This window comes from Ammospiza caudacuta, chromosome Z, assembly GCF_027887145.1.
Source record: "Ammospiza caudacuta isolate bAmmCau1 chromosome Z, bAmmCau1.pri, whole genome shotgun sequence".
NCBI lineage: Eukaryota > Metazoa > Chordata > Aves > Passeriformes > Passerellidae > Ammospiza > Ammospiza caudacuta.
The window spans coordinates 46,484,113-46,500,730 of record NC_080632.1 but is presented as its reverse complement, the minus strand read 5'-3'; the positions used below and the strand labels follow the sequence as shown (position 1 = coordinate 46,500,730).

At 42.2% G+C, this 16,618-nt stretch overlaps 1 protein-coding gene across 1 annotated transcript in view; it reads right to left on the bottom strand.

The window, feature by feature from the left end:
- The window catches only part of JMY (junction mediating and regulatory protein, p53 cofactor), a 66,091-nt gene extending 54,395 nt beyond the window's left edge, over positions 1-11,696 (bottom strand). The window contains exon 1 of the mRNA XM_058823450.1: positions 10,716-11,696. Coding sequence (XP_058679433.1) covers positions 10,716-11,561 — 846 coding nt within the window. The 5' untranslated portion in view covers positions 11,562-11,696. The remainder of the gene's footprint in view (positions 1-10,715) is intronic.
- Positions 11,697-16,618: the final 4,922 nt, after the last annotated feature.

Here is a 16,618-nt window from a genome sequence, read left to right as displayed (position 1 = left end):
GAAGATGCCAGAAGCATCCCCCATGTCCAACAGAGCTAAAGCCAGCAAGCTCCAAGATGGACCCACCAATGGCCAAGGCCAAATCCATCAGCAACCACAACAGCACCCTGGGATTATGCATTTAAGACAGGGAAAGAGTGCTGGCACAACAACTGCAGCCCAAGAGAGGAGCAAGAACAGGTGAGAGGAACAACTTTGCACATACTAAGGTCAGTGAAGAAGAATCTGGGGGAGGTTCTCCAAGCAGCTGTGTAGAGATATCCTTGCAGCCTGTGGAAGACTCCTCCACTGGAGCAGATGGATGGCCCCTGAAGTAATTTCACAGACAGCCCATGCTGGAGCAGGCTCCTGACAACCTGTGGCCTTATGCACAAGGGAGCCCACAATGGAGAAGTTTTCTGACAGGACCCCCTATGATCTCATGGAGGACACTGGAGCACTTGGTTCCCCAAGGACTTCACCCAATAAGATGCACTTACACTGCCAGAAATCCACGGAGGTCTGTCTCCTGTGGGTGAGTACCTATGCTAGAGCAGGGGAAAAACATGAAGAGGAAGGAGTGGTAAAGAAAACACATGATGAACTGACCACAACCCTCCTTCCCTATCCTCCTATGGTATCCAGGGAGAGGAGGTAGAGAAATCAGTAGGGAAGTTGAGCCCAAGGTGAAGGGAGGGGTGGTGTGAAGATGCTTTATGATTTGGTTTTATTTTTCACTATCAAAATTTGATCTATCAGCAATAGATGAAATTAATTTCCCCAAGATGATTCTGTTTTGCCTGTGACAGTAATTGGTGAGTGATTTCTTCTTATCCTTATCTCAACCCATGAGCCACATCATATTCTCACCCTGCCCAGTTGAGGAGGGGAGTCACAGAGCAGCTCTGGTGGCCATCTGATGTACAACATCTACCCATGGCAAGAGCACACCCCAGGAGTTTATGACCAGCACAGATTGCTTGGCCACTTTTCACTCCTATCAGTGACTCTCCCTTATACACAGGTTACAGCTCCTGGACAGTAACAATTACCTTTGTCTAGCTCTTTTACACTGCCTACCAAAACACACCTCATTTCAACATACTACCCGTAATACTACTCCACAGATAAAGAAAAGAACTGAACTGAGTAAGAAAAACTGAAGCAGTATTTTAATGCAGCCAAGTGAGCCAAAACATTACTTCCATGTATACATCATTACTGAACAATGCAACTTCTCTCCTCCCACATGGAATTCTAAATAGAAATCTCAGCAGAACTATATGTACATATATATAACTTGTTGGAAAATCACAAGGCTCAGGCATAAAGCTCTCAGCTCTGACAACAATGTATGGCAAACTAGATCTCTTCTGAAAGCTCAAAAGGGAAATGTCAAGACCTAAAAACTATGCATCTCCTTCTCTGTAAACAGGACAAACATGTAACACCACATGGAGTGTTTTTTTAAGCTGGTACTAGTCTGGTCACCTTACCTTACTGTGTGATGTAGCTGTACAACTCCTTAGTCAGACTGCCATGTTAAATGAGTGTCCAGAACTATGAGGTATTAGTTTGAATTCAGTATATTACTTGGATAGCCATAGATGAGCTACAGAAATCATAGCAAAGGGCTAAGTGCATGGGAGCAGTCATGGTACAGGAGTGGTAGGTTTTCCTTTTCCTGTTAGTAACACCCAAATAGGTATTTACATTGTAACACAATTTCATGAATGAAATAGATCTGTTTAGATCTGTATTTCAGAGTTATTATGGTATTTTGGGACTCCTTTCCTTTGAAAAGGGGCAAAATAATTAAAAGATAAAGTCACTAACGAATCACTGGTTGGTTGGAACATGGTAACTCTGAACAAAAAGCCTTCTAGGCAACACCTCACCCTGAAGGCTTGGCAAAGAACTTACTTTACACATATCCTAATGAGTTCTAAGTATTTTTTTATGCAGGTTAGAAGACTGAGAACATGCATTACATAAGTGTTCAGGCTGTGCCATAAAATACTTTAACTTTTGGTCCACAGACTGTCTTCTTCTATTGTTGTGAACTATGCTGTTAGTCAGGACAATATACTCAAGAGCATCAAAACTGACCATAATCTAAACAAACTAATACTTGCATAGAACAAATACATTTAGTTAGCAGGTATTATAGTGCTAGTCTTAAAACCTTTCATACAACATTTGCCATGTCAAGACACAGGCCTAGTCAAATACTCACCTGCCATAAAAAGCAAATGTTCTTTTATGAAAACAAAGAACATTCGATGGGAAGAAAAAAAAGAGGTACAATCAATTTCACTGTGAAGTCAGCTCATGGGAATTAGATCAGCAGCACTGAATTAGTACTCTTAGCAGTTTTACAGTGCATTTGGCATGGTAGCAAATAATTCTCAAATGTCTGATAAGTCTACTGTTAAGACTTTTAAAAACTGAATTCAAAGCAGGAAAAGATTTACGACAATACCAGATTCTAAGTACTTGTGAGGGTGAATTTACTTTTTAAAGCTGACCCAATAGCTTGCTCCCATTGAGAGAAGATTCCTCTTCCCATCCCCTCTTGCCCCTCTTCTTCCCAGTCTACTCCAGTTCCATGTTCCTTATGCTCTCCTTTTCCACTTCACTGTCTTTAGTATTTCTCAGATCCTTCAACAAACTAATTCAGCGTCTGGCAAAAAACTACTTTGTGGTCTCTCTAGGAGTAATTTACTGAGGTTTATTGAGTTGAATCAGCATACTGAAAGGACATAGAAGCAGAACAGGAAGGAACACAAAGCTGACGTGGGGGAGGACAGAAAGCGATAGCATCCCCCCCTGTCAACGCCAGCAAGCTGATGATCCAGTTCTTCAGCTCCCTTCAACAACATAGATGATGAACCACCTTTAAGCCTGGGTGACAGATGAGAGGTAACTCAAATGGCCCTCTGTGAATTCTTTCAATGCTGGTAGAGTTCAGCCTCTATGGCGCCTTATACTACAGTGCAATCATGGAAAGGCAGGCCTAAGAAAATAGCATTTTGCCTTCCTAAATGCAATTTTTAAAGCTTCCAAGCTGAAATAATAGGGATTTTATTTAAAAATTGAATAAGTCCAAAAAAAAGCCCAGTAGAAAGAACATATTTACAGTCCACTATTAAGAACAAAAAGCTAAATAAGATATGAAGAAAATCCTTAGATCCCAAATCATGCATATTTTTCCTCCTACCTTAACAGCAAATACAGTAAATTACAAGCTACTATATCACTTTCATACCAGAACAGTATTTCAGGCAAAAGCAATTTCTATTAGCACCAGGAGAACACAGACTTTTATTCTGTGGTGCTAATTGTTTGAATTGGTTTTATTCCTGTTCTTAGGGAGAAATGAATGGGAGCGGATACTCAGTTTAAACGTTTAAGGGAAATAAAATCCATGTGCAATAAAGCAGCATGATAAAACACATTTGAAATTATACACACCATTTACCTACTCATTCAACTCCTCCAGAAGACCTCCAATATTGCAAGTAGTTTGGGATTTTTTTAACCTCCTCCCATACATGATTTTTTTTTTCTGAATTATACTACTCTGAAGTGACAACATGCTAAAATTTAAAATTTTGACATATGATAGTGAACAAGTAACGCATTACTAAAGGCTAAAGAATTTCGGACCTGAAGTCACAAGGCTATTTCCACTGTAGAAAAATTACAAAATTAGAAACTTCTAGAACTAATCTATAGATTTTACCCCTCAAAACTTTCACAACTTAATTAATACATTCATATCTTTTTCATTTCTTCTTTTTCTTCTTCATTTTTAAAATATTTCCTTTCAACAGATATAAAACACAGTGTTTTTTAAATTTCAGGTTTCCTTTAAAAAAAAAGCAAGCCCTAATCAAAACTAGTTGTATTTTAAGCATAGGGTCAAACTAGAAAACACAATAAGGTCCCTCCTAACATAACAATCTATTATTCTAAATTATTGAAAATCTTTTACAACAACCTTTCCCTAAAGTAGCTCAAACAAGTCATGATGCAGTACTGTTATGTGAAAAGTCACATAAGTCATCTGCAAGTCACCACAAACAAATGCTAATTGATTATTTAAATAACATTTTTCAGAGAAAAAAACCCAAACCCATCCAGTTCCCTCACACTAATATCACAGCATTTTTCCAAAAGAAGGTCAGAACCAATTGCCACAAATACATTTTGGAAAGTATTGTAACAGTATATAAATACATAAAACAATCCAAATTTTTAATTAAGAAATCAGAAGTACTCAAGGTCCTTTAAAAAAAATTTCAATGATTGCTGTGAATGGAAGTGTTTTCTAAGACTGGAAGTGTTTTCTAAGACCTTTCCAGAAGCAAATCCTTAACAAAAAAAGTCCAAGTGTTCAAATTTCTCTGAATGGGTAATGTTTGTCATTAGTAATCAAAAAGACTCACAGACATACATCTGATATTCCTACAAAAACACCACACCTGGAAAAGCATAGATAGAAAAGAAACCCAGACACAGGGTCTTACCACTGAAAGGTTTTGAATTGAAAGCAGTATCTGCCCAAGGTTTTCTAACTGGTGAGTGGTGTCATGAGGATATATCACCCACGTTCTATTTACATCTACAATGAATGGCTGCAGATGATCATGTCCAAAGCCTGGCTTGCCAGGGAAGCTGTCTTCTCATATATACATATATATATTGACTAACTCACAGATGCTCTGTATCCTTAGAATATAATTTTCCATCTCCTCCTGTCCTAGCTTCCTTCTCTCTCTACCATATTTCTAATGACAAGGTTTTCATCTCTTGCAAAAATAGTTTGGCAGATATATCTTTAGCTGGACTGCGCCCTCAATTCAGCAGAAGTCCTCTCCAATAACAGCAATATCCTGGTGCATTGCAATGCTATGTTTCCAATAATATTAAAAAATAAATGTAAAAGCACAGCCTCAAAACCAAAAAATGCAGCAATTTCCAAAAATCTCTGCCTCTTTACCGCCTTCTTTAGGTTTGTGGTAGCAATATTTACATATGTAAAGCACAACCGTCCCTGACTATTTGCAAACAGTGTCTTGTCATGTTACAGAAAAATAAAGACATTAAACTATGACAGTGAATCTGCTTTCAAATTCAACACCTGCCGGGGTAAAAATACTATGCTAGGCAGAAAAGGAGAGGAAAAAAATGTTACTGGCTTAAGAAAGCAGTTTAAAACATCATTTACTTGAAGGGAGGGCATCCAATTGAAGACAAAGAAAATAATGGTAGGAAAAAATGAGAAAAAATACACAAGACAAGGGTAAGCACAAAGAAAGTACAACCTAATATAATCTCTAAAGGCTAAGAAATGAAGGAAGTTGTGAATTCTGAGCAGCACAGTGGAGTACAGAACATATCTTACATAGATTGTTTGCACCTCTTCAAAATATTCTGTCATATGAAAATACTACAAATACATACCAACAATTTTAAACAAAAAACAGAGGAAAATTTATATCTAGGAAAACTAGGGGAATATCAAATTAAATGGTCTCAGCATCAGAGTACTCCCCCAAGTAATAGACATAAATGGTTCCCCAATCCCACGTTAGGCAGTTAAAAAGACCATATACTGCATTTCTGGGGGGGTTTTTTCTCTTTCAGGTATTTGGATAAGGAAATTAATTACTAAACTTGCAAGCTGCTGTCTTCAGGTCTAAAAATTAAGACCAGGGTTACTAATACTGCTATATTGCACAGAATGCACCTTACTTTTCATCTAGGATTTAAATTCTGTCAAGAATGATCTAATCTTTTAAGTCAATGCCTTTTTCTTTTTAAAACATATAAGTTTCCCATGTTTTGAAGAAATGTACACTGTTTCAGCCACTCTGACTTTCAGGTACAGGTGCAGTACTCATTGTCAACTTGCTCTAGCAAGTGCCCAAGACCAGCCAGAGCATTAACATCATGTAGGGGTCTCCGAAGAGCTTGGAGGCTACCTGCCAGTTCTACAGAGTTTATCCTACAGCTGCTGACATATTTTGGTCAGTACTAACTTACAGTACCAGTTCAGCACTTAAACAGCTTCTTTGCAATGCATTTATAATCCAAACCGTGTTAGTGGAAACAAGCGTTAACTCTACAAATAATAAACACAGAAAAAAGCATTCCAACAAGACTAGCTTGGACTTCCCAAATGCCCAGCATTAGCCTTAACTCTGCTTTCCTCATACCAATAGGAAAAAAAATCCCCAGTATCTTATTTTAATCTTCTGTGCTCCCAATGTTAAATTCAAACCAGTGTTCTGTTCCCTCCTGAAACACCTTATGTATCTTCTAAACCTAACTACTGCAGTTCATATACAATATTAAGTTATTCTTTCTTCTTGCATAGAAAGATGTTACATTGGTTTCGATGGAAACACTACTGTTGCTAACATTTTTTATATTTTACTGGAACACGGAATACTTTTTTGTCATGTTTTATATTTACTTTCGCATTACCTTTGATTCTGATGTTGAAACTCTCTTCAAATCTTATTGTGTCTAGATGCAGATCACTGAACAGCATCCAGTCACCTCACATTTGGAAAACTTCCACTTTTGTTATAGTGCCCCACTACCTACCATATAAACATTTATTTTAGAACTGAATGCATACAGCCAAAAACAATGAAATGCAATTCTTCTAGTTACTGAGACAACCCTGAATATTATTGATTACTAAAATATTGGAACAGCTTCAACAAAACAAAATGTTATTGGATAATATATACCTTTTTTGTTGTAACAGAAATGAGTGACAATATGGAAGAAATACATGTTGATAAGTAACAAATGTAAAATTCCATTATATGTAACTGAACCAATTCCTTGCCACTTCCTCTAATTTCACAAGCATATTTCATTCATTCAGAACACACAAAAGTCATTTATAGAAAAAATCTGATTATGAAAGAAATAAAGTGATCATATACCTTTCCATCAAAAAATGCTACATTTTCTTCTCATACAAGTTGTTACTGTAACAAAATAGATTTATTTTTCCTTCGCCTTTCTAGTTCTTTGAATCAAAGGAAAACTAAACCAAGCAGAATTATTCTCATGCTTAGCAAATACATCACCATACAGGAGATGGAGATTATAAATAGCAGTAGCTCCTCACTTTCATGGCAGTCTAAAGTCAGCCACTGAAGAGAAGATGCTTTCAGAATTACTTCAGAATTTAATCGGGCACTTACAAGTGTTTGAACTTTCACATTTAAAAAAAATGTAAAATAAAACACACAGCGTGGGGATACAAAAGAGTCTTTGTCTACTGGACAAAGACTGCAAACACTGGAATTCATAGATGTTATAAAGCAAAAAGAACACCAAAGCAAGCTTCTGATTAGTTTTATACCTGGCGCTCAAGATCCTGTAGACTATCATCCAATAAATTTCACCCAACCGGGGCTACAGACCAAATTTTGGTCTACTAAGAGCTGTATGGAACAGGAACATTCCCAGAAGCTGGTATTTCAAAGGTGCTGAAGTAGACATGTAATATACAGATAGATTTCCCACATAGTCAACTTGTTATGCAAGAGCACACAATGAAATATGTTTGGGGCATGACTAAGCCACCCATCCCTCCTGATGACAGTTTACACTAACAACATTTTTTATTCAGGAAAACATGACAACCTTCAGCCTTCTGAAAACACAGAACGGACAAAGAGATACAGCACCATTACTGATATTACTAAACTCAGAAATCTACAAACATCTACACTTAATCCAGAAAAACTCTTCTCTATGTAGGAAGAACATAAACAGGCAACTGGCAGGACCAAGAGTACAAACTTTTTCTGCCTTCCTGACACAAAGTATAGTATTTTGGAAATACTGTCCAGGAAGCTGGAATCCCAAAAAAGGATTCAATGGTATACTCTCTGTTGAAATAATATCTTTTTATCTTTTAACTGAGTACCTGAAGGTTTTTTTAAAGAGGTATAAACTTATTTGAACTAGTTTTTACTTTAAATAAATTCCTCAACTATTTCAAAATTATTAAGTTTTATTTGAAAAGAAATAAAAGAAATGTTATTTCAAAACTGCAAATCAGGCAGAAGAAATTAATCCCAGGTCACACAGCTCCTCTACAACTATTGTACTTACTCATCTTGGATCTGTTTCTACTTGCAACATTCTTATGGTTTATTAAAGGCCTAAAATTTGGACTGACATAAAAATTACTATTACAAAAAGCAACGATTACTAACTGCTGTGAAAATAAACTGGCTTGTGTGTTATTTATGGAAAGCAATGACTGTCCAAGCAGGGGATGCTAAAACAATGAACATGAGGTTTGATTGCTCACTTAAGAATACAAATCAACAGAGACTACAAGCATTTCTCAAGTAATAGTCTAACTGCACAGAGGAATTTGTCCTAGAAAATGTAAGAGATATATTAAATAAGTATAAACTACAGAGTCACATTTTAAGATGCTAAGTCAAAATCTTGGGAGTTGCACAATTTTACATTAATGAAGACGCTTCACATTTCCTCCTAGATACCATTCTGGTTACCAATGCTTCTCACACACTTCCTCTTTTTCCAAAAAATTCTTGTAAGAATTTGAAAAATTATTTAAAATTCCTTGGATCCAACATTCCTGCTATCAGCTGACAGAATTCCAGCACAGATGGAAAAGTAAAATGTGAGATAACCTACTGAATGCATGTTTTTTCTCTAAAGTACAAAAATCTTTACTTCAAAAATACCAAGCAGTGCCCATCATCCACTGCTTCATTTCCTTAGAATTGCAATGACAAGGAGCATCAGTATTTGCTTAAAGGAAGACATTTCCTGTAGACCAAGCAAACCCCTAACAGGTAGGAAAAGAGAAACCCGAGAGCCAAGAGGGAAAGAGCAGGTCATTCCATTGGTTTCTTTTCTTAAACATGAACTACCCTTAATTAAAGGAGGATCGACTTACACAACTGACAGAAGTACAGCTGTATTGACTTTAGGTACACTACCAGACTAATTATCATGGGAAAGGAGGGTTGTACAGTAGTCAAATACATACACAGGCTCTGCCATTTTACCTGCACCAAGTTCAGAACATTAACACAGAATAAAATTATGTAGCTTAGAGAACCAATTTATTTTTGCCAGTAGTACTGGCAAAATAGAAATTGAGATTCCCCCAGAAACAAGTAGCTCTTGCTCAGTAATTCTTAACTAGTATTTCCTCAAAAACACCACATCCCTCGAGTTAGGTATCCAGCTCCCAAATTCCATGTGCTTAACACGAACTTCTCTTATCCTGCACAGCTCCTTGTAAAAACTGCTGAATTGAAAACTAAATCTAATTTAAGCATACATTCCCAAGCATTCATACAGCTTAAAAAGCCAGTGAAAGACAATATGTTTTCATAGTCTGTGCATTAAAACCACTGCTGAATTTTATCAAACTGATTCTTCTACACTGAATTTTATCAAAAAAATTGCCAATTGTAGACCATATAGCAAGATTTAATTAAGTCCTTGAAATAGACATGAAAAAAAAATCAAAATTATATACCCTAACACAACAGTTTGGAACTAAACTACCTGGCAATGCTACACTTGGATGTTCTTACCGTGATTACATCATGGATACTACAATTTTCTCATACTCTGTAACTCCAGTCACAAAGGAAAAGCTTGGCATGAATTCTATGGACTCAAAACTATGCATGAGAGAGCAAGAAGATATACTCACACTCCATCAAGGAAAAAAAAATTACCACCACACATTTTGCAAAAGAATATTGGCAGGATATACGTGGGTAGCTGAAGCAGCCAAACTTGACCTATATCCACAACAGAACTAAGATGATGTTTGTAAAAATAAAGCACAGTGTAGCCTGACTCATATTCATAGTCACACCTTGATAGATCCGGGTATATTCCGGACGAAGGCCACAAAACGCACAAAAACGAGTGTAAAATTCTCATTTTATACCTGTGAAATCTGGGTCCTCATACAACACAGTCCACGAAGGCCGATAAAGCAAAAATTCTCATACACTAATGCTAGAAGTTAGTTAGATGGGCATCCTCAACTACTCTGTCTAGAACAGTATATGGTTTAAGAAAGACACGAAGTGTCCTGTAACAACCAAGTCTTGACAGACAATACCAACACCAACACAGCAAATACCCACTAGGACCAGACAGCTTGCCTTTTTCTTTAAATTCCAACTCTAGGAACATCTCAGCTGAACAAAAGTTGTACTTACCCCTTACTCCACTGGAGAACATAATCTTGCTATATAAATACCAGATTCAGCACCACTGTATGAACCTGGAATTTTCTGGTCTTAAATGCCTAAACTGCACTATCAAAATAAACACCACATGTTGCTGCTCTCATTTAACAGAAAAATATTCAGCCCCCAACACCTCCTGGCGCAAGACAACGCAATAACAAAAATATGGGATCAAGACCTTGCCAAATCCATCGGATATTTATTTACAAACATCTACATTTGACTGCACGGAAAAAAGTACTGAGCCACACACACTCCGATATCGGAGTCGGGAAATCTGCACTTCCTTAAATCCTGACCCTAGGGACGTTGGAAAGGCTAAGCCCCATTTTTGTCACTAAGGAACAGGACAACAAGAACAAAATCGGCTAAAAAAGATGGCACAGATTAAACTAAATGCAACACTAAAGTGGGAGCATCTGCAACACGCAGCAACCTCACCTCCTGAATGCGCCTGCGGGCCCTCTGGAGCACCTCCTCGTACCCCTTCTGTCGCAGCTCACTCAGACTCTCGTAATACTCTTCGGGGTCGTCGGTCTCGGTGAAGAGCACCTGCGAAAGGATCTTCCAGCCACAGGTATCCAAGCTGTGAACCAAGTAAACTTGCAGCTTGTAGCAGAGAGCGTCCATCTCCTGCTCGGATAGTTCCGGTGCTCCGAAAAGCACCGTCCACATGCCCGAGGGCTCCTCGGGGAAGGCAGGCAGGTAAGGCTCCAGCTCCGAGTTCACCGAGCACAGCTGCTGGTGCACGGCCCGCAAGTCTTGGAAGGAGAACAGGCCGGCCCAGCTGCACTCCTCCCCCACCGGCTCCGCGTCGGGAGCGCTCAACTCGCTCGCCCGAGGCGGCGAGGGCGGCGGCGGCAGCGACAGCGCGGCGGCCACGTCCTCCTTCCCCAGCTCCAGCACTTCGATCTCCTCGGCGGCACCTGCCGCCTCCGGGCCGCGCTGCGGCCTCCGCGCCGGGCTGCCCTTGGGGCGCAGCGGGCTCTTGGGCAGCGCCTCGGCCCGGGCATGGGCGCAGCCCCGGGGTGGCCCCGGGTCCCTGCGCACCGCGGGGCCGCCAGCCTTGGGGACGGCTCCGGCCTCGGGGCCGCCGCGGCGCAGCTCACGGGAGCCGCTGCGCTGGCGCTGCGCCGTGCGGTTGTGGCAGGTGATGGCGAACTTGCCCTCGATCTCGTTCCAGGCCACGATGAAGGCGAACTTGTGCTTCTCCCGCTCCTGGAAGGCGTGCGGCCTGACGGCCACCCAGTCGGCCTCCAGCGTCTCCTCCAGGGCGAAGGCGGACATGGCGCTGCGCGACTCCGCACACGGGCACACGCCGCCCGCCCTCCGCGCTCCCGTCCCGTCAGCTGCTCCGCAGCCCCGCACCGCCTTACCGCCCACCACCAGCCATCTTAGCGGCCGGGGTACAAGGGGGAGGGTGCGCTGCTTCCCCACCGGAGCGACGAGGGAGGAAGGGCGGACGGGAATCGCCTCCTCCGCTCCCCGCGCGGGTCCCGCCAGTCACCAACGCGGACAATGCGCGGCGCCCCCGCGCAAGCCCCGCACGCGCGTCACGTGGGGCGGGATCTGTTTACAAGCGGCGGCGCTGCGGCAACTCCGCGCTGGCCCCGCCCCCCGCGCGGCCTGCTGCAGCCCCGCCCCCCGCAACGCCTTCCCCCATTGGCGGAGAGGGGCGGGCGGAGCCTCGCGCCCCGGCCGCGCCGCGGAGCCGCCACGCTCGCTCTACCTCGGTAGGCGTGGTAGGGCGACGCCCCGCCCCTTCGCTCGGAGCCCCAGCGCGGCCGCTCGGGCCCCTGGCGCTGCGCCGTGCGGAGGAGCCGCTAGGGGGCGGTGCGGCGGGGGCTGTGAGGGGACGGAGCGGCGGGGGCGGAGAGAGGGAGGCGGCGTCGGGCGAGAGTGGTTCGGTGGCTGTTTGTGCGTTATTTCTGACTGGCCATTGAAGCAAAATAGTTTAAAGATAGCCGTCGGGAGCGCCTAGCGGCACGCCGTGCAAAAGGAGCGTGCACTCCTGTTTAGTCTGCAATAGCGTGCAGCTTCTGTGAGGAGTCCTGGCGACAAGGGCATGTTCCGAAATAGCTGTCTTGAGGCAGTTACATACTTTATAACTGAAGGAAACTGCACTGAGACCTGGCGTTTTGTACTCACACCTTGGGAATTTTCAGTGTCTGTAGTGCTTTCCCAGGTTGCCAATTTTATTGCAAAACACGTAGGTTTCAGTGTGGTTGGAGAGACAATTCTCACAAGCTTGTTTTGAATGATTCTGAGCTCAAGGGAAGCTCTTTCCTGGTGCACTTTAGGATATCCCATTTATCCTTATGTACAAGTGAACAAAAATACTTCTAACTAAAACAAACTGAAAATATTTGCATCAAAAATAAGATTGGTGGACAATATGCATTGGCCGATATGGTAGGTGACCTTTGACCTTTGCTGGATGATGCTTTATCAGTCCCCATTTTCAGTTTTTCTCTCCCCTGAAAAAGGAGAAAACGTAGGACAGAAAACAACCAGTAAGTTCAAATAAGGTAGTTCACTGAAGCAAAAGCAAAATGTTGCATGCAAGCTAAGGAAAAAGACATTTCATTCTCTACTCACCAGCAGCAACTGATGTCTGGGCATTTCCTGGGAAGCAGCACTTCAGCACATTTAACTGTTGCATCTTCTGTTTTCCATTACATCAGGACAACACCAGATTACCCAAATCCCGTAATATACTAGCAGTATTAATTATTAGTATTAAACAGCTCACTGTGGGGATGAACAAGGACTGCAGGAGCTTGCATAATAAAACCATCTACATCAATCATGGTCAGAGAAATTGAGATGTATTCCCTCATCATCCCCATAAGATAGCTCCCCCAGCATGGCAAAGCCATCAATGTAAGGGCAAAGGATAGAGTCATTGTTTGTGTAAACGTGTTCCTAAACTTCACAAAATAAAGCAGCTCACAAACTTAGTGTTCTGCAGGGGAGCTTGCTACATAACAACCACTATAATGATAGCATGCATGATATAAAACTGCCATTGTCTTGCCTCATATCGGAAGCCAAAAAGAGCTGTGGTGGCTTGACCTTGGCTGGATGCCAGGTAGCCACCGACTACTTGATCACTCCCCCTCCTCAGCTGGACAGGGGACAGAGAATAAGATGGAAGACACTTTATGAGTTGAGAGCATTTTACTTAAGCAAATGCTAAAGATTCTATGCACACAAGTCAAGGAAAAATACCAAGATTTTATTCATTATGTCACATCAGCAAGTGACGTCAGACCACTTCCTGGGAAGCAGGACATCAGCACAAGTAGCCATTGCTCTGTAAGGCAAACATAAATAACAAATGTCTCCTTCTTCTTCCTCCTTTTGCTAGATTTTACATTTTTTATGCTTTATGATATTTTATATCCTATGGTATTAAATACCCCTTTGGTCTGTTCAGGTCAGCTGTCCTATTTGTGTCCCCTTCCAAAATCTTGCTTACCCCCAGGGAGCAGAATGTTGGGAAGACAATGCTGGTGCTGTGCCAGTACTGTACAGCAGAAGCCAAACACTGGTGTGTTATCAACATCTCTGTAGCTACCAGTGCAAAGCACAGCACTGTGAGGCCTCCTGTAGGGAAAATTAAATTCATCTCAGCTGGGCCAAATACAGCCCATCGGTGATATTGTTGTCCTGCTCCAAATTAGAGGAAACGCTGAGGAAATAAAAAAATTTCATTAGACTTTGCCAGGAAAGGCAGAATGAGTCACAACCTTTTTCTAAAGTTACTGTATTGACTATCATCCTGTCCCTGGAGGCTGAAGTATTTGAGAAGGGCCTCTGGCAGTTCAGGCATTCTCTGGGCATTAACCAAGCAACCTCGTGTGTGCAGGAGAATAGAGGTTACGTCTCTGAAAGTTCTAGCTGTTAGAAAAAAGGAGGGGACAATGGCTCAGTATCCCAAAGATGTACTATCTCTGTTCTTAAGGTTAAGGGCAACATATTCTGTACATCTTGGATTGCAGTATTCTTCCCTATTACTGTAAATGTAGGCATCAGACCAAAGCACCTGTGAAATGGTGTGAAAAATATTTGATTATAACCCATCCAGAAGTGGCCATTCAAGCAAGCAAAGAATACATTGGTGGAGAAAATATAGTATCTTTCTGTTAAGTATAAAGGGTGGTGGTGGAGTCTCCCGCTGTGGAGACATTAGAAACTCATCTGGATGTGTTGCTTGAAAACTGCTGTAGGTGGGCGGTTTGGCCTAGGTGATCTCCAGGAGTCCCTTCCAACCCTCACTCTTCTGTGATTATGTTATTCTGTTAAAAAAAATTATATGTGAGGGATGTAATCAGCAGGCCAGCTTTGTCTTTTTAATGTGTTAAAGAAAAAACAGTGAAGATGCAGCAATATATATCTCTCTCTACATGTCCAGGCTTAAGAAAATTTAACATGGATCGAATATGTTTCATCAGACAAATGATGAGACTCCTGGTCTGTTTCAGGTACACTAGTGCAGAGGCTGAGGTCTTCTGGCTGTTCTCAGACTGCAGAGGGGAAAACTGGTATGATTTAAAGCAAGAACTAGGTAAATGTCGCATTTAGGAGCTGGCTGAAAACTAGTCTGGAATCACTTGGCCACAATCAAGTTTCTGATAAGCCTCTTTTCAGGCACAGAAAAGCCATGGCATCAGGTCTCAATAGCTGTCATACTTTGCTAAAATTGTACCCCTACAGAAAGGGACCTGCAAGGAAATAACTTTTTAAAATTACATTACCAATAAGCATTGAGTAGCCTTCATAGCAGCTTCTGTATTGGGGAACATCCATAACTCTTCAAAACATCACTGATTGTTCCTGAATAAACCAGCAAAAAATTAAAACCTCATTTTAAAAGACCTAGATTGCTTGCAGTTTGTGGTGGGATGTACTGGACCATCCACCACTGAAAAAAAAAGTGGTTTAGGTAGCACTCAATCCACCTGAGTTGTTGATTCACATGTCTTAAAAAGATGGTAAGTTTGCAGCCACTGAAAGAACTACTGCCAAGTGTCTCTGAAAAAAACCCCAAAACTTTCTGGAGAGAAAGGAAACTGCTGCTGCTGCCATGCTGCTGCTGAGAGTGTGACACTGCAGCACATGGAAATCCTGCCACTATCATGGAAACTGCATGCCTGAGAGGCGTGCTTACCTTACCAAGAGGGCTTTCAGAAGTAGCAACAAGCTGGCTTATTATGTTAATAGAGCCAAAACTTTTTGAGGGTGTGCTGGTTTTGCACAGCCTGGTTTTTGGTAGCAGGGGATCCACAGAGGTGGCTTCTGTGTGAAGCTGCCAGAAGCTTCCACCATGTCTGGCAGAACCAATCCCTGGTGGCTCTGTGGATGGACATGCTGGTGGCCAAGCCTGGACCAATTAGAGGTGTTGATAATGTCTCTGTGATAACATATATAAAAATAAAAACAAAAAAAAGTGAGCACAGTTTTTCCTTGCCAGAGAAGAGGAGGAGATGAGAACATGTGAAGGAAACAACATGGAGACTCCAAGGTCAGTGCAGAAGGAGGGCAGGAGGTGCTCCAGGCACTGGAGCTGAGATTCCTCTGCAGGCCATGGTGCAGACCATGGTGCAGCAGCTGTGCCCCTGCAGCCCATGGGGATCCATGGGGGATGCAGAGATTCACCAGCTGCCCGTGCTGGAGCAGGTGGATGCCTGGAGGAGGCTGTGGTCCAGGGGGAGACTCTATGGAGAGAGGGGGCCCTGCTTCCAGGCTGGAGCAGCCTGTCCTTGGAGGACTGCACCCCACGGAAGAGTGACCACTGCAGCACTTTGGGAGGAATGCTGCTTGTGAGATTGGAACCATGCTGGGAAAGTTCACAGAGAGCTGTGTCCTGTGGGAGGGACCCCACGGCCTCAATGGGGAAGGATTTCTCCCCCTGCGCAGCAGAAGAAAACCTCGGGTGATGAACTGACCAAAACCCCCACGCCCTGTCTCCCTGCCCTGTCAGTGGGAAGGAGGGAGGGGTTGGGGGTAAAAGGTGCTCTTTAAAGGCTTATGTTACTTCTCATTGCCATCTGATTTTGTTAGCAATAAACTCACTTTGTACCTCTAAGCTGAGCCTGTTTTGCCCTTGAAGCGTTTTCTCCTGGTCCTTATCTCAATTGATGAACCCTTTGTTAAATTTTTCTCTCTCCTCTGCCCAGCTGTTGCAGGGGAGGGTGAGCAAGCAGCTCTCTAGGGTGCCTGGCATTCAGCCACTGTCAAACCATGAGAGAGGGCCACAAGAGTCCTGTTACTAGTGAGCTGAAATGTAAAGTTAGGAATTCAATTGATGTCCTATTTCTTTGTAAGAAGTGGGTCAAGTG